A 25,294-nucleotide genomic window follows, 5' to 3' on the forward strand; every position below is an offset into this window, starting at 1 on the left:
GACTCAACCTGCAAGTTAACCTTTAGGTTGGTCTGCACAAGGACTCCCAAGTCCCTTTGCATCTCAGGTTTTTTGAATTTCTCCCCATTTAGAAAATAGTCTGCACGTTCATTTATTCTACCAAAGTGCATGACCGTGCATTTTCCAACGTTGTATTTCATTTGCCATTCTCTTGCCCATTCTCCTAATCTGTCTAAGTCCTGTATCCTACCTGCTTCCTCAACACTACCTGCCCCTCTACCAATCTTTATATCATCTTAAAAACTTAGCAACAAAGCCATCTATTTCATCATCTAAATCATTGAAAAGATGTGGTCCCAACACCGACCCCTGTGGAACACCACTGGTCACTGGCAGCCAACCACAAAAGGATCCTTTTATTCCCACTCACTGTCTCCTGACAATCAGCCAATGCTCTAACCATGTTAGTAACTTTCCTGTAATTCCACTGGCTTTTAACTTGGTAAGCAGCCTCATGTCTGGCACCTTGTCAAAGGCCTTCTGAAAGTCCAAATGTACAACATCCATTAGTCTTCCCACTAATTTTTGCTTTGTGTATGACCTTTCTTTTGCTTTTACATTAGCCTTGACCCCTGGTTGTACTATTTTGCCATGTGAATATTTTTGTTTTTGGATTGGATCAATTCTGCACCATCCTTATTTTTCCCAGAAACCTAAGCCATTGCTGACGTCTCTGCCAGCATCGCCTTCAAACTTACTTTGGCCAGCTCCTCTCTCATACTGCTGTAATTTCCACTATATGTTACAATAGAAATATATAAAAAATAAAATAAATAATACAAAAAGATCAAAATAATGAAGTAGTGTTCATGGGGTCACTACTGTTTTTTCTACTTTTGCACTACTTTCCCCTCTCTCCCCCCCTTTCTCCCTCTCTCTCCTTGCTCCCCCTCTCTCTCTCCCTCTCCCTCCCTTGATGGGCCAAATGGCCTAATTCTGCTCCTATATCTTGTGGTCCAATATACTACTTACTGTAATCTACAGTTTTTATTACAATTTGCAATGTACTGCTGCCGCAAAACAACAAATTTCAAGTCAAGTCAAAGCACATTTACTATCGAAGTGTGTATACTTTATACAACTTTGAGATTTGCCTTCTTACCGGCAGCCACAAAACATAGAACCCATTGAAACAAAAGAAGACCATCAAACCCCCAATGTGCAGAGAGAAGAAAAGAAAAATCAATAACAGTAAGTGAAAAGCATAGAGAACTGAAGCTCTCAAAATTGAGTCCACACTCTGATCATTACAGGCCACAGCTACAGTTCGGTGCAGAGGTGAGGAAACCTCGTGGAGCAGTGATTTGAACCGGCCCATCCCTCACCTCCCTTCCTTTACAGTCTGGCCTGGTGCTTACATATGCCAGTGATATTAAACCTGGCTTTGACTCTGATTTTTGTGTCTGTGTGTTTGTGTCGCTCAGCAGAGCCTGGTCTTCAGCTCCTTTCCAAACTGGACTGCCAGAAGCCTGGCCTCTCATGGTGCAACAGTGCCCTCTGCTGGACAAGAGAGAAATGGCACCTCCAGTCTGGCATCTTGGAGAAGCTGCAAAGAACTGACACTTGAATCATATGTAAAGTAAGTAAATTCATCATAAAAAAATATATATATCTACCTTGATATACCTTGAGATATACTACCTTGAGATTCATCTTCTAGCAGGTATTTACAGGAAAATAAAGAAATATAATAGAATTTATGAAAAAATATACAAAAACAATGACTGGCAAACAACCAATGAGTAAAAGATAATACTGAAAGCATGAGTTGTAGAGTCCATGAACGTGACTTTCTGGAATCAGTTCAGTGCTGAGGTGAGTGAAGTTATCCACACTGGTTCAGGAGCCTGATGGTTGAAGGGTAATAACTGTTCCTGAACCTACCTGGTGGTGTCTGCTGTTGAAATCACATATCAAACAGGGTAACTTATGCCTAAAATTGTTTTGATAAATAACTCATCAGATCCAAAGTCTTAATTATTTGCAAAAATATCTAAAATATTTTGGTGCATCATGGCAGTAGAGAAGACAATTAATTCTTCAGATATTGATGATAACTTGAGACCAATGTTCAATTAAAAAAACTGAATATTTACAAAAGTATAAACGGAAATGGAGGAAAAGCAAGTTAGGCAAGGGGGCAAAATTTTTACCCCCCAGAGATAAGATTTTTACAGAGAATGGTGGGTGCTTGGAATGCCTGCCGGGGTGGTGGTTACATGGGTTTCCTTCAGGTGCTCTAGTTTCCTCCCACAGCCCAAAGATGTACCGGTTATTGTAAATTATTCCTTGTCTAAGGTAGGGTTGCTGGGCGGCATGTTTCGTAGGACCAGAATGGTCCTATAGGACAGTGCAAATAAATAAGTAAATAATAATAGGCATCCGTTAATCTTGAGAGACCATGGATTTGTGCCTTGGAAGGTTTTCAGGGCACAGGCCTGGGCAAGGTTGTATGGGAGACCGGCAGTTTCCCAATGCCTTTCCACGCCACCGATGTTGTCCAAGGGAAGGGCTGATACGGCTTGGCACTGGTGTCATCGCAGAGCAATGTGTGGTTAAGTGCCTTCCTCAAGGACACAACACGCTGCCTTAACTGAGGCTCAAACTACCGACCTTTGGATCACTAGACCAGCGCCTGAACCACTTGGCCACGTGCCAACACAAAATAAGTAAATAAATAGGTAGATAATTGACCTGATCCTGACCTTTGATACCTTTGCTACTCAAGAACCTATCCACCTCCAATTTAAATATACCCAATGGCTTGGATTCCACAGCTGTCTGTGGCAAAGAATTCCTCAGATTCACACTCGCCACCCTCTGGCTACAGTAATTCCTCCTCACCTCCGTTCTAAAGGAATGACCTTGCGTTCTGAGTCAATGCCTTGTGGTCCTAGACTTCCCACGGTGAGTTGTGGGCATGCTGTGTTGGTGCCAGAAGCACGGTGACTCTTGCGGGCTGCCCAGCATAATCCTCGCTGATTTGATTTGATGCAATTCACTGCATGTTTCAGTATATGTCAAATTACGCTGATCTTTATGATCCTAGAACATCCTAAAGTCATTCAGAACTCATGAAATACTACTTTTACATAATTAGTAAAAAAAAAGTAAAGATAGCATGCAGTCAGATTGTCGGGAAGGACGGGCAAGTGATGGGGCTTAGTTGCAGCCAACAGGCCGAGTATCAAATCATTAGGGATGCAGAATCAGAAAGGACAGCAAATACGGTACTCAAGGTGTTAAACTAAATGTGCATAGCATGACAAATAATTTGGATGATCTTGTTGCAATATTACAATTGTCAGGTATGATGTTGTGGCCATCACTGAATCGTGGCTGAAGGATGGTTGTAGTTGGGAGCTGAATGTCCAAGGTTACACATTATATCGGAGGGATAGGAAGGTAGGCAGAGGGAGTGATGTGGCTCTACTGGTAAAGAATGGCATCAAATCAGTAGAAAGGTGTGACATGGGATCAGAAGATGTTGAATTTTTGAGCTTTGAGTTAAGAAACTGCAAGGGTAAAAGGACGTTGATGGCAGTTATACACAGGCCTCCCAACAGTGGCTGGGAGGTGGACCACGGGGTACAACAGGAAATAGAAAAGGCGAGTCAAAAGGGCAATGTTATGGTAGCCATGGGAGATTTTAACATGCAGGTTGATTGGGAAAATCAGGTTGGTAATGGATCTCAAGAGAGTGAGTTTGTTGAATGCCTAAGCTTTTTAGAGCAGTTTGTCATTGAGCCTACTAGGGGATCAGCTGTACTGGATTGGGTGTTATGTAATGAACCGGAGGCGATTAGGGAGCTCAAGGTAAAAGAACCCTTAGGAACCAGTGATCACAATATGATTGAGTTCAACTTGAAATTTGAGAGGGAGAAAGTAAAGTCTGACGTAGCAGTATTTCAGTGGAGTAAGGGAAATTACAGTGGTATGAGAGAGGAGTTGGTCAAAGTAAACTGGAAGGAGATGCTGGCAGGGATGTCAGCAGAGCAGCAATGGTGTGCATTTCTGGGAAAAATTAGGAAGGTGCAGGACCTGTGTATTCCAAAAATGAAGAAACACTCAAATGGTAAAATATAATAGCCGTGGCTGACAAGGGAAGTCAAAGCTATTGTAAAAGTAAGAGAAAGAGCATATAGCAAAGCTAAAATTAGTGGGAAGATGGAGGATTGGGAAGTTATTAAAAACTACAGAGAGCAACTAAAAATCATTAGAAGGGAAAAGATGAAATATGAAAGCAAGCTAGAAAATATTATCAAAGTGGATAGTAAAAGTTTTTTCAAGTATGTTAAAAATAAAGAGAAATGAGAGTGGATATAGGACCATTAGAAAATGAGGCTGGAGAAATAATAATGGGGGACAAGGAGATGGCAGATGAACTAAATGAGTATTTTGCATCAGTCTTCACTGTGGAAGACACTAGCAGTGTGCCAGGTGTTGAAGGGTGTGAGGGAAGAGAAGTGAGTGCAGTTACTGTTACAAGGGAGAAGGTGATCAAAAAGCTGAAAGACCTGAAGGTACACAAGTCACCCAGACCAGAGGAACTGCACCCTCGGGTTCTGAAAGAGGTAGCATTAGAGATTGTGGTGGCATTAGAAATAATCTTTCAAAAATCATTGGACTCTGGCATGGTGCCAGAGGACAGGAACATTGCAAATGTTACTCCACTCTTTAAGGAAGGAGGAAGGCAGCAGAAGGGAAGCTACAGACCAGTTAGCCTGGCCTCAGTGGTTGGGAAGATGTTGGAATCAGTTGTTAAGGATGAGGTGATGGAGTAATTGGTGACACAGGACAAGATAGTACAAAGTCAGCATGGTTTCCTTAAGGGAAAATCCCACCTGATGAACCTGTTGGAATTCTTTGAGGAGATTACACGTAGGATAGATAAAGGGGATGCAGTGGATATTGTATATTTGGACTTTCAGAAGGCCTTTGACAAGGTGCCGCACGTGATTAGAGCATTGGCTGATTGGAAGGAGGCAGCAAGTGGGAATAAAAGGATCCTTTTCTGGTCGGCTGCCAGTGACCAGTGGTGTTCCACAAGGTTCGGTGTTGAGACCACTTTTTATGCTGAATATAAATGATTTGCATGATGGAATAGATGGCTTTGTTGCCAAGTTTGCAGATGATACGAAGATTGGTGGAGGGGCAGGTAGTATTGAGTAAACAGGTAAGGTGCAGAAGGACTTAGACAGATTAGCAGAATGGGAAAGAAAGTGACACTGGCTCTCTGCATCTTTTCTGCTCCCATGTCTTTGTGTCTAATCTCCCTCCAGCAGCTGCCTCCATCCTTCACAATCCCTCCCTCCACCTAGCTGGCTCTATCTATTTCACTGTCCTTCACTCTTTTTCCTTCCCTCTCCGTTTGCCTTCAACGATCATTCACCTGAGACTGTCTCCCAGCACTACCCTTAGTCCCCTTGCCTACCTGTCATCTAACACCCCCTCTTCAAACCATCTCACCACTCCTCTTCCGCTCTCTACACTGGCCAACTCCCTTCTCAGTCCTCATTCTGGATCTTGCTTTGGTGGGAATTTATTTTATATTTAATTTAGAAAAACAGCTTGGTAACAGGCCCTTCTGGTTCAACAAGCCAGCACCACCTGATTACATCCATATGACCAATTAACCTACTGGCCCGTACACCTTTGGGATGTGGCAGGCAACCAGGTCACCCAGAGGAAATGCACGTGCTCGCGGGGAGAACGTACAAACTCCTGTGGTGATCCCTGTGATAGTGTGACACTAACCGCTGTGCTACTGCGATGGAAGCATCTCCATAGAAGCAGATGTAGGAGGCGACTGTGTCAGTGCTTTCATCAATGCTGTCAGTACCAGTCAAATATATTACAATCAATTCAATCAAAGCAATCTCATGGTATCTCTTAGTATCGCAGACCATGTGTTTACCACGTTATTAGTCGGCTTCACTGCTTTCAGATTTCACCTATATAAGACCAGAAGGCATAGAAGCAGAATTAGGCCATTCAGCCCATCGAGTCTGCTCCACCGTTCCACGATGGCTGATTTATTATCCCTCTCAACCCTATTCTGCTGTCTTTTCCCTGTAACCTTTGACACTCTGATTAATCAAGAACTTGCCAACTTCTGCTTTAAATATACCTAATGATTTGACGTCCACAGCATTTGTAGGAATAAATTCCACAGAATATCTGCCCTATGGCAAAGGAAATTCCTCCTCATCTCTGTTCTAAAGTGATGTCCTTCTATTCTGAGACTGAGCCCTCTGGTCCTAGAATCCCCCACTGTAGGATACATCCTCTCCACATCCATTTGATCTAGACCAGTGTTTCCCAAGCTTTTTTTAGTCCAACTGTAATACCTTGCCAATGGCCCTCTTGGGCACAATATACTTTCTGGTGCCCCCATTGTGTAAAAACATGTCTACCATATGCTAACACAGGAAAAATAATTCTGCTTTGAACTTTTATTTGCCTTTAAACCTAGGTTACTCAGTACCTGTGCGCCGTACTGCAGCTTCGATATTAACGTGATCCTTGAGCTCGATGGTTTTTAGCAAGCGTTGAAATAGCTGTTTCAAGTTGTGACAGCAGAAGCCTTAAGTCCCCACGTGTAACAATGTCCAAGCAGTTTCTGTCTTTTGTGAGTATATGGTTCTCTGCACTGAAGCCTCTTTCAACAAGGTAGGAGGATGGAAATGCAATGAAGATCAGTTTGGCTCTTCTCCAAAGACCAGGAAACTTCATATGACAGTCTAGCCACATACCACAAAAGCTGACATTTTTGAAAAGCATTTTTGCTGCTTCATCATGCTGAATTTCAATAATTTCTTCTTGCAAGCTCTCTTCCTGTTCTTCCCCCTTGCAAAGAAATGGGTTAATTACCCTGTCCAGAATTTCTTTGAATTGATTCTGAAAATCTTTCTTTGGTGAGTACAGGTGTAAACAGTAGTCTTGCAAATCACCATCTGTGAAAGAGAATGCCATATTTTCCATGCAGGGCATCTGCAAGAGTTAGATAGAGCTCTTAAAGATAGCAGAGTCAAGGGATATGGGGAGAGGGCAGGAACAGGGTACTGATTGTGGATGATCAGCCATGATCACAGTGAATGGCGGTGCTGGCTTGAAGGGCCGAATGGCCTACTCCTGCACCTATTGTCTATTGTCTGTGAGAACTTTCTACTCCCAATGTTTTGCTTATATATTTCCAGTTTTCCATTAAAAGTGGACACTGCACTTTTTGCCTGGACTAAATTGAAATTCTCACCCTGCAGTTTCATGTTTAGAATGTTCATTTTGTCATACAGATCAGCTAGGTATGCCACACCTCCATGGAGAAGTTCTACCTTGTTCCCAAGCTCTTGTCAACTTCGAGCAAAAATTCAACCACAGTGTCAAGAAGATCAAAGGAACATTTTAAGCAGCAGCCTTTTGACAACCAGCACACTTCAGTGTGAAGAAGCAAGTGTTCAAACTCTTCATTGTCATCTTGGCATAACTGGTGAAATATTCTGCCGTTTAATGTATGAGCTTTAATTTTGTTGATAGCAAGTATTACAAGAGTCATGCTTGAAGAAAGTCGCTGGCTGAAGTTTTTGGCTGCAAGAAGTTGTTGATGAATTACACAATGGATTGCAAACAGACTTGGAATTTCTTTTTTCATAAATGTCACTAGACCAGCATGGTGACCTATCATATATGGTACTCCATCTGTTTGACAAGAAATTATGTTCCTAATCAGTCCTGTACTGTAATCCAGTCCTGCCGAAGGGGCTCGGCCCAAAACGTTGACTGCACACTTTTCCATAGATGCTGGCTCACCTGCTGAGTTCCTCCAGCAGTTTGCACGGATTTCCAGCATCTGCAGATTTCCACTTGTTTATGTTCCTAATTGGAATACTTTTATCCTCAATATACATTTGGAGCTTCTTGTAGATTGATTTCCCCATTGATATTTGTTTTTAACTTTTTACAAAGAGAATCTCTTCATAAACTTTTCCATTTTTGATAAACCGTACTTTAGCAATGCCTCATTGTCTCGCACAGTTGACTCATCCAGTTGTATCTCAAATTCTGTTTTTTTTGTAGCTCTGTGCAGTTGACTTGTTTTCACTCATTTTGCCAGTATGATAGGCTACAGAGTTATTACTCAGAGGAATTGATTTTAAAATACTGGTATCCATTTGAGAACACTGATACAGCAAGATGAAGTACTTCTGATACAGCAGGCATTATTAATCTTTCACCAGTTGACTGAGATTTTCCACACCTTGCTATCATTTTGGAAATGTTATAAGAAGCAGAGACCACTATCAAGGTTATTTTTAGCTTTCTTTGCAAATGACTCAAGTGTGCAACGCTTTTCAAATGCCTCTTTCATCTTCTGGAACTGAGTAATACCATAAGTAGCTTTCTCAGGCTGTCTTTTACAGAAGTGTTCCTGCAATCTCGATGGTTTCACGGCTTCATTAGACAACACACTCTTACAGATAAGACACATGGAGTGTCACTGATCTGATGGGAACGGAATAAAACCATACTCCAGGTACATAACATTGTATTGACACACTTTCTGTAGTTTCTGTTTCTTAGCAGGATTAGAATTCAAGGCTTCACCACCATCAGACTCGGAGACCACACTGTATGTATTTATCCATCCATCATTAACAGGGTTAAATTAAAATAAAAAAATACAATCTGGGACTTATTGGATGTTGACAATAACAGCAACTTGACACGGATGGAATGATGATAGTGGCATGCAAAGGAACAGCGAGGTGAAGATGAAGGTGATCACAACAGCAAAAATTACGTTGACGAGGATTCAGATTGGAATCTGAATATTGTTTGGGAGAGAACTGGTATTTGGCAAGCTACCTTTAACTGGTCAATTGTGCTAACTGGAACAATCATGTAATGTCTCAGACTCCCCAAGGGTGTTCTTAACCACATGTATGAAGCCAAGGTTGTTTTGAACACCTCAAGAGGAATTCTTGGGGTCAGTAGGTTCACTGATTGGCTCTACTTCACCGTTTGGTTATGGCCAGCGCTGAATCATTGCGTGATCTGTTTTCCATAGATCTCTAGAGAAAGTTAAGAGGGTGTACTTGACTTACCAACTGTTAAGTTGCATGAGTTCATTCCATGCTGCAGGTCAAGGGTAGCTGTTGGCCACAATGGTTGATAAGTTAAGCATCCCCAATAATGTCTATTTGGTTGGTAAGGTTGGCTGAGGTTGCCAAGTTTCAGACACATTGTGACTATGAGTGCTCTCTGCCTGCAGAACTATGGTTCTTCTTTGTGATTTTTATAAAGGACCTGGATGAGGAAGTGGAGGGATGGGTTAGTAAATTTTCTGATGTCACAAAGGTTAGGGGTGTTGGAGGGTTGTCAGAGGTTACAGCAGGACATCGATAGGATGCAAAACTGGGCTGAGAAGTGGCAGATGGAGTTCAACCCAGATAAGAGTGAAGTGGTTCATTTTGGTAGGTTAAATATGATGGCAGAATATAGTATTAATGGTAAGACTTTTGGCAGTGTGGAGGATCAGAGGGGTCTTGGGGTCTGAGTCCATAGGATGCTCAAAGCAGCTGCACAGGTTGACTTTGTGGTTAAGGAGGCATCCGGTGCATTGGCCTTCATCAACCATGGGATTGAGTTTAAGAGGCAAGAGATAATGTTACTGCAATATAGGACCCTGGTCAGACCCCACTTGGAGTAGTGTGCTCAGTTCTGGTCACCCAACAACAGGAAGGATGTGGAAACCATAGAAAGGGTGCAGAGGAGATTTACAAGGATGTTGTCTGGATTGGGGAGCATGCCTTATGAGAATAGGTTGAGTGAACTCGGCCTTTTCTCCTTGGAGAGGTGGAGGATGAGAGGTGACCTGATGGAGGTGTATAAGATGATGAGAGGCATTGATCATGTGGATAGTCAGAAGCTCTTTTCCAGGGTCTGAAATGGCTGTCACGAGAGAGCACAGTTTTACAGTGATTGGAAGTAGGTACAGAGGAGATGTCGGGTAAGATTTTACGCAGAGAGTGGCGAGTGCGTGGAATGGGCTGCCGGCGGTGGAGGTGGATACAATAGGGTCTTTGAAGAGACTCCTGGATAGGTACATGGAGCTTAGAAAAACAGAGGGCTATGGGTAACCCTAGGTAATTTAAGTACATGTTCGGCTAGCATTGTGGGTCGAAGGGCCTGTATTGTGCTGTAGTTTTTCTATGTTTCCTGTATTCCAATGCCTCATCTTTATTTTTTGGAAGTGCCTGCTCTACTAACGGTCGGTCAGGTCTTGTGCCTCAAGTTAGGGTGCCGCTTACCGCCATCCCAAAGAATCTTAAACACCCCCTGATGACTTCTATCTCCCTAATGCCCCTTAGGACATGTAACTGACCCCTTGGGGGGTGGTACCATCCTGTTGGGAATTACTGATCTAGACCCTTCAATATCCAGTACCCTCTGACCACCCCCCCCCCCCATCCTTCTAAAGTTGATTGAGTGCAGGAGCACAATGTAATATTAGTGTTGAAATCCGTCACTCCAGATTTGTTACTCTGGATTCCAACATCATCACTGGATTGTGATGAATAACATTTCAATATTCAGTAAGTTTCAATGACATCACCCTTCATTGTTCGAAACTCCAGTGAGAACAGCAGGGATGAAATAATTCATATCATTGCCAGAGTGTCCTTGGGTGGGGGGTGTGGGGTGGTAGGGAGCACAGGACGTGATGTTGTTAGTCGGACTGTTGCATGGTCCAGAACATTCCATTTGATTTTTTTTTTTACAGTTCTGCCGACCAACCATTGGTCTGAGCAGGAAAGTTTTACAGAGCCTGAAAACTGCACGGGACTTTAAACACTTTTTTGTCAATATGCATACTATTAATATTTAGAAGGAAATTGAAAAATCAGACTTCTGGTTTTATTTATTAATCGAAGGTATAATGAAGTACAGTACAACAAAGAAAATCTTCCATGTTACATAAACTTTTAAACTTAGACCATGTCAGTGTTCAGCAGGCTGAGCTGCCGACTTCCATCCTGTGTTTATTGTTGCAATTTTTAATCGTGTTGTAACTTGAAACACTGACAATGTAAATGTAAAAAAAAGAACTCTAAAATGTTTCTAAGTAAAGTTTACGATACATTTTTATTTTAGAAAATTTTTGAATTGTGTTCATTAACACAATTAATTACAGGATAGTTCACAATTAACACAGATTTCAAAAGTATATTAGCATAATTCCAAAGTTATATTAACATAATTTCAAAATGATTTTAACATTATATAAAAGAAAACTCCAGCTGTGTGGCAACAGAGGCTATGTGCATGGAAGCATTTCAGTTATGGTGTGGCCATGCACCTGCACAGCTTAGGGGGAACAGTGGTCCAGAATGTTAACTTCTTTAGCAGCACACTTGTAATAATTTAGGTATGTGTTATGCATTCTTTACCATCCTAAATTGTTATGTTACCATTTTCAGGGAGCTGGAAACTTGCACATGAGGAGGGTAGTGAGAATGCGGAATGAGCTGCTAGTGGGAGTGGTGGATGTGAGCTGGAGAGAAATTCAGATAGGTGGATGGATGGAGTATGGAGGCGCTATTGTCCGTTTGCACATCGATGGGACGAGGCAGGTCAATATTTCGGCATGGACTAGATGGGTCGAAGTGCCTGTTACTGTGCTGTAATGTTGTATGACTTTGTGACTGACAGCTGTAGTACTGAAGGTAACTGCAGACAGTAGTGAAACCTGGGATGAACTGCCAAGGGAAGTTGGTGAGTTGGGCACAAAGTTCAAAGTAACTTTATTATCAAAGTACATATATGTCATCATATACAAACCTGAGATTCATTTTCTTGCAGGCATTCACAGTAGAGCCAAGAAACACAACAGTATCAATGAAAGACCCTACCCAACAGGACAGATAATAACCAATATGTAAAAACAGAGCAATATGGGAATACAGGTCCATAATTCCTTGAAAGTGGCGTCACAGGTAGAGAGGGTTGTAAAGGAAGATTTGGCTCAATGATCTTCACAAATCAACATATTGAGTAGAGATGGGATCTTGTGTTGAAATTGTGCAGGACATTGGTGAGGCCTGATAAGGAGTATTGTGCACAGTTTTGGTCACCTACCTACAGGAAAGATAACAGTAAAATTGGAAAAAATGCAGAGAAAATTTACAAGATTGTTGCCGGGACTTAATGACCTGAATCATAAGGGAAGGTTGAATAGGTTGGGTCTTGTATTCACTGGGGTGTAGGAGAATGAGATTTGATTCCCCTAGCTTTCTCGCTGAATGCAAAATTATGAGGGACAAAATGCAAGCACTGAGGTTGGCTGAGACTCGAGATATAGGGTTAAGGGTGAGAGGTGAAACATTTAAGGGAAATCTGAGGGGGATCTTTTTCACTCCAAGGACAGTGAGAGTGTGGAACGATCTGCCAGTAGAATTGGTGGATGTGGGTTCGACTTCAATGCTTAAGCAGGGTTTGGATAGGTACATGGATGGGAGGGGGGTATGGAGGGCTCTGGTGCTGGTCGATGGGACTACACAGAATGAGTTAGCATGGACTAAATGGGCTGAAGGGCCTGTTTCTGTGGATATAAGGGCTCTCCACGGTAAGTACAGTTCAGAAATGTTCATTTGGAATTGCCTATGAATCCACACTGATTCATTGATCTTTCCCTGGATACCCTTGGGGTACTCATTAAAATCTCCTGGATTCCACTTTGCCGTGTCCTCTTCTCTCCCTCTGGAGTGTTTGCTCCATAAAGTGTGGTATCAGAGTAATTGCAAAGCTGAGTCTTACAAAAAGGCAAGTCAGAGCACGTTGGTTAAGTAGCAAATCATAGCATAAATTGTAGGCAGAAGCATAAGATGAGGGCAATCTGTGGTAATATTTACTCTGTTTGTCATTTAGCAATACAGTGTGGAGATGACCCTTCTGGCCCTTCGAGCCATGCTGTCCCAGCACCCCCCCCCCCCAACAAACCCAATTAACGCTAACTTAATCACAGCCAATTTACAATGACCATGAGTAATGCCCAGTACGTCTTTGGCCTGTGGGAGGGAACTGGAGGAGCCAAAAAAAACACATTCATTCCACGGAGAGGATGTACGGGGGCTCCTTATGGAACGGCACCATGATTGAATCCTGAACTCCAGAACGCCTGTTGCTGTAAAAACGGCTAACCTTTCTTATTAACGTCTCTTACGCTGATGTTAATGCTGTCAGCAATCACATGTAAATCCAAGTTGGGATTATTTCAGACATCACACACAAAGTGCTGGAGGAACTCAGCAGGTCAGGCAGCATCTATGGAAAGCATTGGGACCTGATAATGGATCTAAGCTCAAAACATCACCTCTTTATTCATTTCTGTTGATGCTGCCTGTCTGTTTTACTCTGGATTTCCTGCAGAATCTTATGTGTTGATTATTTTAGGCTTCACTGATATCTTGAAATTATTTCAAATGAGATGTAGAGAAAAATAAAAGGTTTCATCTTTCCTGTGTGTTATGTTCCAGTCTCTATTTTACTTACTGGACAGTTAATCCCATAACATTATTTTCTTTCAGTAATATGCCATTGAAAATCTTTTATCTTCCCAAGTGCAGCTCCTCAGACCAAGAAAGGCGGTCGGTGTTTTAATAAAGGTCTGAGTGGGAGTGTGTGTGAGAGGGGGGAATAGCTGGTCTTGCTGTTGTTTAGTTACTTGTTGTGTTCCGTGTTGCTCTGCCGAGCATTGTGGGTATGCTATGTTGGCGTTGGGATGTGCGGTGACACTTGTGGGCTGCCCCCAGCACACCCTCAGCTGTGTTAATTGTAAACACAAATTTCACTCTGTTTCAATGTACGCATGACAAATAAACCTGGAACTGAATCTGAAAGGTGTACAAGATCTGACTGGTTTGGATGGAGTAGAGGGTAAAATAATCCCAGGATTAGATGGTTCAAGGATTATGCAAAACTGGAGTGAATCTGTAGACCAAACATACAAAGTGATGCAATGGAATGCAATGCAGAGAGTAGCAGTCAACAGGAATACTTCTAATCTGTGTGCAATTGGAGCTTGTGATTTACATTTTGATGATGTGTTTTTGGGGTGACTGAGCAATCTGGTGCTTTTGCTGTCTCTGGGGGAGTTTGGTGAGCTGAAGAGCAAAACTGAAATGTTATCTATAAATTTGTTGATGATACCAACCATTGTAGGCAGAATATCAGATAGAGATGAGAGGGCATACAGGAGTGAGATATATCATCTAGTTGAGTGGTGTCACAGCAACGACCTTGCACTCAATGTCAGTGAGACCGAAGAGCTGATTGTGGACTTCAGAAAGGGTAAGATGAGGGAACACAAACTAATCCTCGTAGAGGGATCAGGAGTGGAGAGAGTGAACAATTTCAAGTTTCTGGGTGTCAAGATCTCTGAAGATCTAATCTGACCCCAACATATTGATACAGTCACAAAGGCAAGACAGCAGCTATACTTCATTAGGTGTTTAAGGAGATTTGGTTTGTCATCTAAGACACTCAAAAACTTCTACAGATGTACTTTGGAGAACATTGTGGCAGGCTGCATCACTGTCTGGTATTGGGGGGGGGGCATACTGCACAGGATTGAAAGAAGCTATGGGAAGTTGTAAAATGAGTCAGCTCCATCTTGGGCGCATGCCTCCATAGTATCCAGGACATCTTCAAGGAGTGGTGCCTCAAAGGCAGCGTCCATCACTAAGGACCCTAACACCCAGGACATGCACTGTACTCATTCTTATAATCAGGAAGGAGGTACAGAAGCCTGAAGGCACACACTCAGCGATTCAGGAACAGCTTCCCCTCTGCCATCTGACTCCTAAATGGACAATGAATCCATGAACACTACCTTGCTTTTATTATTACTGTTTTTGCACTATTTTTAATTTAACTATTTAATACTTACTGTAATTGATTTACTTATTTTTTCTATATTATCATGTATTGCATTGTACTGCTGCCGCAAAGTTAACAAATTTCAGGCCATATGCCGGTGATATTAAACCTGGTTCTGAAATTGAGTGTGCTGCCGAAAGGTGGAGCGCAAACACAGAATTGGGTCCCTTACTCCGTAACTATTAAAGTTTCGAGTAAGATGAAAATCAACGAGGATGACAGCAGAAGGTGAGCATGTGCCCAGTCTCCTCCCTCTGCTGCAGGAGTCCTGGACTTTGGGCAAGGTTTGAATGGCAAAGCTTGTGGCGGTGGACTTGTTTTTGGAGGACTCTTGTGGTTCACGTCCCATGTGTTTCTGGATTTGGGGTTACTCTCTCTCCACTGTTTTGCATGACTTGATTGGGATGCTTCGGCACAGACTGGCTCTGCGGCAGCTAGCCAGCGAACAGCACAGCTGTGAACTGAACTGAACAAAACTGATCACCCCGAGACCATTTCAAGGACTGCGGTTTTGTGTTTAATATCCTGTGTGCTTTTCACTTGCTTTTTGCCTTTTGCGCAATTTTTCCTTTTTTATCGCGTTCTGGGTGCTTGACATTTTTCTTTGACCAGATTCCATGGTATTTCTTTGTTTTGAGCAGCCTGCATAATGTATTTATATTTTGATAATAAATGTACTTAGAATCTGAATCTTTGACAGTAAGGATGATTAATTACTTACTGTCTGTTATGCCGCTGGTGTTCAGGGTACCTCTGAGGGTCCCCCATCTCTCTCTGTCCTTGGCCATCTTCTCTGTTATTTCCTCAGGTGTGGCTCAGGGTCCTCATTTCTGCCGCCACGGTACGGCACCAATCTGTCTTTTGTCTCCTCTGTTCCTTCTGTCCTCCAGCAATCCAATGCCTTCTTGATGGAGTTGGCCTCTTTTCTCATCACATTCCCGATCCATCCCCAGTGTTTCCTCATGATGATTGTGGCCATGTCCTCTGGGTGACACTGAAGGAGCAGCGGGCTTCTGGAGAAGATCTTCCAGAGGCTCGCGGTGTGGAGTGATACCAGCTTGTTGAAGTTGCTTGCAGTCGTGCATCAGCATCCTGATGTGCCGAAGAGTGTGGACAGAACATGGCTCTGGTACAGCTTCACCTCGGTGTGGATGCAGTACCTGGATGATCCCCACATATTGCTCATTGATCTGAAGACGTTACTTGCTTTGCTGAGCCTGCACTGGATTTTTCTTTCATCCCACCATCCTGCCGAATGACGCTGCCCAGGTAGGTGAAGCTGCCGGTGCTGGGGAAGGCAATGTTGTATGCCTTGACAGGAGGAGAATACTCAACATGGAGTCTCCTCAATGTAGTCTTTTTTTTCCTGTAAGTGCTGCTCCACTTTTCAAAAGCACTGTTTAATTTTATTTTGATCATCTTTATTTCCAATCCAAAGCCGAGCAGATGTAAGGATGATAGAAATAAAATTAAGCAGTGCTTTTGAAAACTGGACAGACATTTACAGGAAAATAATTTGCAGGGACCCGAACAATGGTCTTAACGGGGTTGCTCTACTGGGATCTGCTGTGGATCTATTGGGCTAAATGGTCTCTTTCGTTGGTAGAAAATCAGATGGTGATGAGGAGGTGCACAGTGGTGAGGCAGATCAGATGGCTGATTGGTGTTGCAACCGTAATCCTGAACTCAACGTCAGCGAGATCAAAGAATTGATTTGTGGACTTTGGGAAGGGGAAGACGGGAGAACACACAGCAGTCCTCATCGAGGGATCAGCAGTGGGAAGAGTGAGCCACTTCATGTTCCTGGGCATCAACATCTCAGAGGATCTATGCTGGGCAATCACCAGAGGCCTTGTTTTGCCAGGAGCTTGAGGAGACTTGGTCCGTCACTGAAGACTGACAGATTTCTACTGACATATGACGGAGAGCTTTCCGACTGGTTGCATCACTGCTTGGTATGGAAGTTGCGATACACGGGATTGAAAAAAGCTGCAAAGGGTCGTGGGTTCTGCCAGGTTCCATTAGGGGCACAAACCCCCAACCCCCCATCATCAAGGCCATCTCGAAAAGGCAGATCCACACCACATGGACATGCCCTCTTCTTGTTACTACCATGGGAGCATGGTCATGGAAAGACCATGATCGTCCACATCATATGACATGGCATATAAAGATGATGATGATATTATTGTGCTTATTGAGCCTGAGTAACAATTATTTCATTCTCCTTCACACTTGTACCGGAAATAACATTAAACAAACTTGAATCTTGAATAAACCCTGGATGGGTTCATGATCTGTATTAGCGAAAAACTGAAAAAACATTTTGTGACACAATGGCATGGGTCTGATGTACAGCACTAACATGCTAACTCCCTCAACGTCTCCTCTGCAATAATAGCATCAACACAAGAAAAGTGCAGAAGAATCTTTAAGGAACTTTAATGCAATAGCTTGCATTAATGCGTCACCATTCCAGTCCTCAGACTGGCTGCTGACACATTACAACCAATGGAATAATAATAACCAAAGGTTCATGAGAACGGTTCTGGCAATGAAAGCGTTGATGTGTGAGGAGGGGTTGATGGCTGTGGGCCTGTACTCACTGGAGTTTAGAAGAATGAAGGGGGAATTAAGAACTTAAAAGTACTGCAGGTCTACCTCAGCAGTGAGTTGCTCGCTGGCGGAGAAACTGCAGGAGTTGGACTTGGTGTGGGTGGTGATGCTGCCTGCATCAGAGAAGTGTTTGTGCCTGGAGGCGGCGTGCAGTCTAACAGCGAGTGATTGTCTTAGTCGCTTTGCTTGTGATCTCAAGACTGCTGGACACTGGTAATGCGGAATGCTGCGAGTCACTGGTGAGACAGCAGGAGAGTTGCGTGGCCTGTTGTAGCAAGGACAGGGACTCAAGCCGTGGTGTCACCTGTTTGCAGCGTCCAGGAGAGTCAGTGCTGGAAGCAGTGTGGCGTGGCACCAAGGCTGGTGCCAGTGCTGCCCTCCAGTGGTCGCTCAGTGGAACACCTGCTGTATTGTGTTTGACTGCAGACTGCTGTAACATTCATGGACTCAGGGACTTGGACCATACTTTTTGTGTGTGTGACTGTATATTTCTGCTATCTTATATGTGCTATATCTGCTTTGTGCTGTGTATGACTGTTGGCACTGTGTTTTGTACCTTGGCCCCAGAGTAATGCAGTTTCGTTTGGCTGTATTCATGTTTGGTTGAATGACAATTAAGCTTGAAGTTGAATTCCATTGAAACCTATTAAATATCGAAAGGCCTAGACAAAGTGGATGTGGACAGGATGTTTTGTATAGTAGGGTGTTCAGGACAAGAGGGCGCAACTTCAGAATAGAAAGGCATCCCTTCAGAACAGAGATGAAGAGAAATTTCTTTAGCCAGAGGGTGGAGAATCTGTGGAATTCATTGCCACAGACAGATGTGGAGGCCAATTCATTGGGTATATTTAAAGCTGGGTTGATAGGTTGTTGATTAGTAAGGCTTCAGTGGCTTTGGGGACCAGGTTGGAGAATAGGGTTAAGAGGAATAAGCCATGATGGAATGGTGGAGCAGTCTTGATTGGCTGAATAGCCAGCCCGTGCTCCCATGTCTTATAGGACATCGAAGTGCAGTACCTGGTCAGCTGTAGGGGGGAAGGGTTAGATTGACCTTAGAGGACTATTATATCAAAAACTTTAAAAGTTTTTTTTGCCCCAGGCAGTTAATCTGATCACTCATTCAAGTCAGCACCCCCCCCCCAACCCCCTCTTATTGAATACCTTGGTCACTGCACTGTAAACACTTTAATCCACCCCCTATAACAGGGGTTCCCAATCCTTTTTATACAATGGACCCCTACCATTAACCAAGGGGTCTATGGACCCAGGCTGGGAACCCTTGTTCAATAATGTTTTAAATACATACTAGTACTTATGTGTTATGCATATTTTAGTTTATGCCCCTACTTTAACCTGTAACTTATTTTTATAGATTTCTTTATTCTTTAGAATTTTCAAATGTATTTTTTGTTGCATGGCACGCCAACAGTCCACAGCAAATTCTAATAAATGTATATGGCAAATAAAGTTGATCCTTGATCCTGGAGTAGGTTAAAAGTTTGGCCTGTACTGTGCTGCAATGTTCTATGTTCTCTGTTTACAAAGAAAATGTCTTCTGATGTCGAAAACTAATCTAATCATTTACTCCTAACCAGCCCATTTTTAAGTTATCAATATGAAAACTCATTCTTCGCTGTAGAAACCTCATGTTCCTGTGTTTTCAAAGTGGAACTCAAAACTAAAAGTTTCTGCTTACAAAAGACAACTTAGCAAAAAAAATAAGAATGACAGGTTTATTAAAATTGTACAAACTTTTTTGTTCCTTTTTTTGCACAACAGCTAAGTATTTTCCAAAGCGAAAGATGTTTACGTACACGGCTACAGGATTGGATTTTTGTGAAAGGCATGTCCACAACTTCTTGGTGGAGTTTAGGGAGTCAACACCAGTGAAGTTCAGAACGGCCTTTCTATTTCTACGTGAAGGTATTTACATTAACGGGATTACATTTTGTTAACGCTTTCACCAAAAAAAATCTAAAAAATACTGGAAAGTATTGAAAGTACAGTGTGTATTTTACAAGATGAACTACAATGGTGAAGATATTTAAATCAGTTAAACAATAAGCTTTAATGCACAATTCCTAAACTGCCTGTGAGATCTCAAACAGGAAATATTAAATGGAGTGCTAACTGCTTAACATCAAGCACAACTATCAAGTCAAAATTTTGGCAGTATTGTTGGTCCCGATGTGTAAAACTGACACAAAAATAAGGCACATACCTTATAAACATTCAGCAAATAACATGCCGCTGTTTTGTAAAGCACAACCAATATGTTCTACTATGCTATCCTAGAAATGATCACGTCTACTTTAGAATGCATACAGTGCTAAAGAGCCAAACAAACTCTAAAATAAATGTTCTAAAACTAGTACTGGTCTCCATATGGCTTTCCTGACAAAAAAACAACATAACAAAAAAAGACCAAAAACAATAAAAATGTTCCATTCAACAGTCAGTAAAAAATACTCGAGCATTCTGGCTGCAATGCCTTCACATCTCCTTTAACACTTCCCGTAGGTCAACAAAACAGGATATATCAACCTTAAGACCTACCTGAGTCAAAGACTTCTCTTGGCTTCGACTGAGAAGCCAATCCTATTTGTCAATAGCAACGCACACACACACACACAGACACAGAGTGCTGGAGGAACTCAGCAGGTCAGGCAGCATCCGTGGAAATGAACAAACAGTTTCAGGGTGAGGCCTTCTTCAGAAATGGATATTTGTCAATAGTTTCACAAAGACATTCACTCATTTGAAAAAAAAATACCCTAAAGTGAAATGTCTTCCTGTGAAAATGTTGACATTGGACAAAATACACTAAAATTGTGGTCATTACAACAATTACAAGAAACAGTGCTTATGTTTGGCCTCATTTAATGTTCTAAGCATGCATATTAAACATGTACCTTAGCTCTTCATTCAGTAAACAGAGCGATAAACAAATTCTAACTTAAAATACTGATGCTGTTCAATTTTTAAAAATGTCAGCGGAAGACACATTCTCCCAAGCACGGTGTACGGGGACACCTGAATTCATACACCTTTAATCCCGTATCAGGAGTTCAATGGAACCCATCCCTCAGTTAGGATGGAATAGTTAAAACGTACATAGGTGGCTAAAGGAGAGAAAACACCCTGCCCATTATCTGGATGGTTACGGCATAACCGTTAAGAATTTGCTTTCTTCTGCAAGTGACGTCAGCAAGGAGCTCATGTCACCAATGGCCATGTTTGTGGTGTTCACGGGCATGCTATGGAACGTGAGAGATGTGCGCGGGGTACTGAGGCGGCAAGAAGTCTGGGAGAGATTCTGCAGAATGCTGGGACTCAGTGCTCCTGAAATTAAGCTCCCATGGTCTTCGTCATCTAGGATTGCGTCAAAATCGATCTGTACAGTGTCTAGGTGGCTGACGTCCATGGTGCTCGTTACTTGATTGGAACCCGGAGAGAGCAGCTCCGAAGACTTGGCATGGCCGGCCTGCTGCAGCGGGCAGTTCGCCTCCTGAGCTGTGAATGCGACACTCTGCGGTTTGAAGGGAGAGTTCTGATCATAACCTTGCCGGCTGTAATGCTGCAGATGGGAGCAGGGGTTGTTCAGCAGCTGTGGTTGTTCCTGCATCTCGGTCTTAACGCCGGCCATCCTGTACGGCTGGTTAATGTCGCCGGGATGGGGGAGCACTCGATTTGTGGGCAGGCCTGGCTGCTTGCCGGCATTGTAACTTGTAAACGTTTGGTGACCCTTTGCTGCATTTGGTCCAAACTGCTGATTCCCCGGATTATGGGAACTGTGCGGCCCCAGGAATACAGCAGCTTGAGGTGGCTGGCTGCCAAATCCTCTGCTGCCCGGATCACCGACGCTTGCCTGAGCGGAGCCGTTCATGCCGCGGAAACGCAACCCTTCCGTTACCGGCTGGCAGGCCGCCTGCTGACACTGGGTGAAATTCTGCACCGTCGCGTTTCTGCTTTGAGCCCCAGAGGTCACCTTTGCGGCCTGATGCCGCGCGGCCAGTGAGGAGTACGTGGGCGCCTCCTGACCGTGACCGATCTGCAAGCTGTCCGACTCCATCTCGGGGTTCGGTAGGTTGGCAGCGTAAGGGAACTCTCCAGATGCAGCAAGCAACATCTGCCCATTCGGGTTTTGGCTGTGCTGGTGCCCTTTGCCCGTTTGGGAGCTCGCAATCTTCATGTTCCGTTGGGCTCCCCACGGAGCCATCTCCATACACTGTTGGAAGCTATTCGGCTGGGACGCGAATGCATTCTGCTGAGCGGCCGGGAGGCTCTGTGGAGGATTCGCCGCGCTGGCAAAGACTCCGGGCGCGCGACTCTGCTGCAGGCTTCCCGCGGCCCGATGCCTGTACTTCTGCTTCTGAGGCGGCAAGTCGACGCTCCCCGAGCTGACCTCATTCCACTGAATGGGTAGATCGTCCTTACTTGGCTCCGGGTTCACCTGCGGGCTGTGGAACTGCTGGGCGGTGGTCTGAACCTGGTCGAAGGAAGACACGCCAACCATGCGGTCTTGCTGCCTAGTGCCAGACGGCACGTTGGGCAGATGCTCAAAGATGTCCATGCCTGACACACTCATTTCATTCCGGAGCTGGCTGCCAGCCTTACTTTGCGAGCTGATGTACTGAACCACGTCATCCGGCAGGAAATCCTCATCAAGGTGGCTGTAGGCCTCTTGAAGAACATTCTCACTGATGCTAGGCGGGCAAGGGGAGTAGGCGTTGCGATGGAGGCTCCCATCCGAGCGAGTGTAGTTCTGAAGGCTGAAGTTGCGCCGTTCTGTCGTGGGTGGAGCTGGGGCAGGATTAACGTTATTGAGACTGTTATAGCGGTGCACGGGGAGCGCCGGGAACGGTTCAGCCACACCTCTCACAGGATCGCTGGCTCTTCGTATCCCATTGCCCGGCACGTCGTTGGGCAGCAGGGGCCTCCTGCTGAACCCATTAGATGTCCCGTCGCTGCACCTCCGGGAGGTGTTTATCTGAGGCAGGGGGAATATCTCCGTGTCCCGGCAGTCGCCCAGCAGCGCCATCCGCGCCTTCAGGCTCATGCGCTCCATGTTGGGCAGGGGGGTGGGTGGAGGGCCGCCCGTGGCCGCGGCGTACTTGGCCTTCAGGCGGTAGTGCTGCACCGGAGTCAGGCTCAGCAGCCCAGGCAAGCCGCCACATTGGCTGGCCTCGCTGGACCGCCTGGAGGCATCCGTCGAGATGGGGTCGTAGGAATCCGTCACGCTCGGGTTGCTCAGCCGGCCTTCCGCCTGGGACACCTCGCTGGATCTCCTGCTTGAGAGGTACGGTGAAATGCCGGAGGACCTGCGGCTGCTCATGTAGGCAGAGCTGATGGTACTGGTGGTGCTGTCTCGCCTCTCCATCGCCTTACTGAGCGTCATGACGTCTGAATTCGACAGTTCATTCCTACTTGGCAGGATAGTCATGGATCCCCCTTCGGTTGAGCTGTCCAGCTGAGAGCCTGCGTTCAAACGGAAAACTCAATTAGCAATTAGAACAGGAAACTATTTTACATTTAATTTGAGCAAGAGAGAGACTTCAAAGTACAGTTAGAAGATGTAAAAGATTCGCTTTTTTTCTGTCACATGGACTTTGAAATATACGGTGATATGCATTTTTTGCATCAATCAAATCAGTGGAGATTGTGCTCGGGGAACTCTGCATGCCACACCATGCTTCTGGCAAGATTAGCTTTCTTTGTTCTATGTACATCGAAATGTACAGTGAAATGCATCGTTTGCAACAAATTAAATCAGTGAGGATGTACTGGGGCAGCCCGCAAGTGTTGCCATGCTTCTCGCACCAAGATAACATGTCTACAACTTACTAGAGGACCATAAGATATAGGAGCTGAATTAAACCATTTGGCCTATCAGGTCTGCTCTGCCATTTCATCATAGCTGGTCAATTTTCCCTCTTGGCCCCAATCTCCTGCCTTCTCCCTGTAACCTTCGTGCCCTGCCTAATTGTGGTGAACTACATATACCTGTCTGGACACGCCCCCTGATGACTGCTCCTGTGGCTCCTCCCACAGACCCCTGTATAAAGGCGATGGAGGTCTGAGCCCGGCCTCTCAGTCTCCAGGATGTAGTATGGTGGTCACTCACTGCTTGTTCATTCTTCCAGTCAATAAAAGCCGATACCTCGCTTTTACGTCTCAGAGTGAGTTATTGATGGTGCATCACTAATCAAGAATCTATCAACCTCGGCCTTAAACATACCCAGTGGCTTGGCAATGAATTCCACAAATTCATCACTCTCTGGCAAAAGAATTTCCTCCTCATCTCCGTTCTAAAAGGATGCTCCTCTATTCTGAGTCTGTGTCCTATGGTCTTAGACTCTCCCACCATAGGAAACATCCTCTCCACATCCACTCTGTTGAGGCCTTTCACCATTTCATAGGTTACTAACCCTACCTATACATCTTTGGAATTTGGAAGGAAACCACTACACCCAGAGGAAACCCACGTGGTAACAGGGAGAACGTACAAACTCCTTAAAGTCAGCGGTGGGAATTGAACCAAGATCTTCTAGCTCAACCAAGATCTCGTTCCAGCAGTTCAATATCCACTCTCATCTCTGTTACTCTTTCCATATTTGAATACATTTTGGTATTCTCTTTTATACTATTGACTAGCTTACCTTCATATTTCATCTTCTAAAAGCTTCCCAATCCTCTACCTTCCTCCTAACATTTGCTATATTATATACCCTCTCTTTAGTTTTTATGCTGTCTTTGACTTCCCTTGTCAGTCAGGATTGCCTCATCCTCCCTTTATAATACTTCTTCATCTTTAGGATGTATCTATTCTACACCTTCTGAATTTCCCCCAGCTACTCCATCCATCACTGTTCTGCTGACATCCCTGATAGTGTCCCCTTCCAGTCAACTTTGGCCAGCTCCTCACTCATGCCTCTGCAATTCCCTTTACTCCACTGTAATATATCTGACTTTATCTTCTTCCCCTCAAACTGCAGGGTGAATTCTATCATATTTTGACAGAATTATCATATTTTGATCACTGCCTCGTAAAGATTCCTTTTTCTAATCAAATCTGGGCCATTGCACAACACTCAATCCAGAATTGACATTCCCCTCATTGGCTCAACCACAAGCTGCTCTAAAAAGCCACCTCGTAGGCATTCTACAAATTCCGTCTCTTGGAATCCAGCACCAACCAAATTTTCCTAATCTACCTGCACATTGAAATTCCCCATAATTATTGCAACAGTAGCCTTTTCTATCTCCCATTGTAATTTGTACTCTACATCCTGGCTACTGTTCGGAGACCTGTATATAACTCCTGTCAGGGTCCTTTTACCCTTGAAGTTTCTTAACTCTACCCACATGGATTCTACATCTTCTGATCCTCTGTCATCTCTTTCCCAGCAGAAACAGCCCAACCCTTGCTGCCTACCTGCCTGTCCTTTCGAAACAATGTGTATCCTTGGATATTAAGCTCCCAATTATAACCTTCATTCAGCCACAATTCAGTGATACCCACAAAGTTATAAATGCCAATTTCGAACTGTGCTACAAGATCATCTACCTTAGTCTGTATACTGTGTGCATTCAAATTCAATACCTTCAGGCCTGCATTCATCACCCTTTTGATTTTGACCCCTTGTTGCACTTTAACTCATTCCACTGATTTCAATCTTGCCCTATCATCCGTCTGTCCTTCCTCACAGACTCACTACAC

The 25,294-nt window shown here is 43.9% G+C and overlaps 1 protein-coding gene across 2 annotated transcripts in view; it reads right to left on the reverse strand.

Moving 5' to 3' along the window:
• Positions 1–19,293: 19,293 nt before the first annotated feature.
• The window catches only part of LOC140718789 (transcriptional activator GLI3-like), a 426,621-nt gene continuing 420,620 nt past the window's right edge, over positions 19,294–25,294 (reverse strand). For both annotated transcript variants that reach the window (XM_073032982.1, XM_073033058.1), the window contains exon 15: positions 19,294–23,052. In XM_073032982.1, the coding sequence (XP_072889083.1) occupies positions 20,735–23,052 (2,318 nt within the window). In that variant the 3' untranslated portion in view covers positions 19,294–20,734. The remainder of the gene's footprint in view (positions 23,053–25,294) is intronic.

The sequence above is a fragment of the Hemitrygon akajei genome, chromosome 1 (genome assembly GCF_048418815.1).
Source record: "Hemitrygon akajei chromosome 1, sHemAka1.3, whole genome shotgun sequence".
NCBI lineage: Eukaryota > Metazoa > Chordata > Chondrichthyes > Myliobatiformes > Dasyatidae > Hemitrygon > Hemitrygon akajei.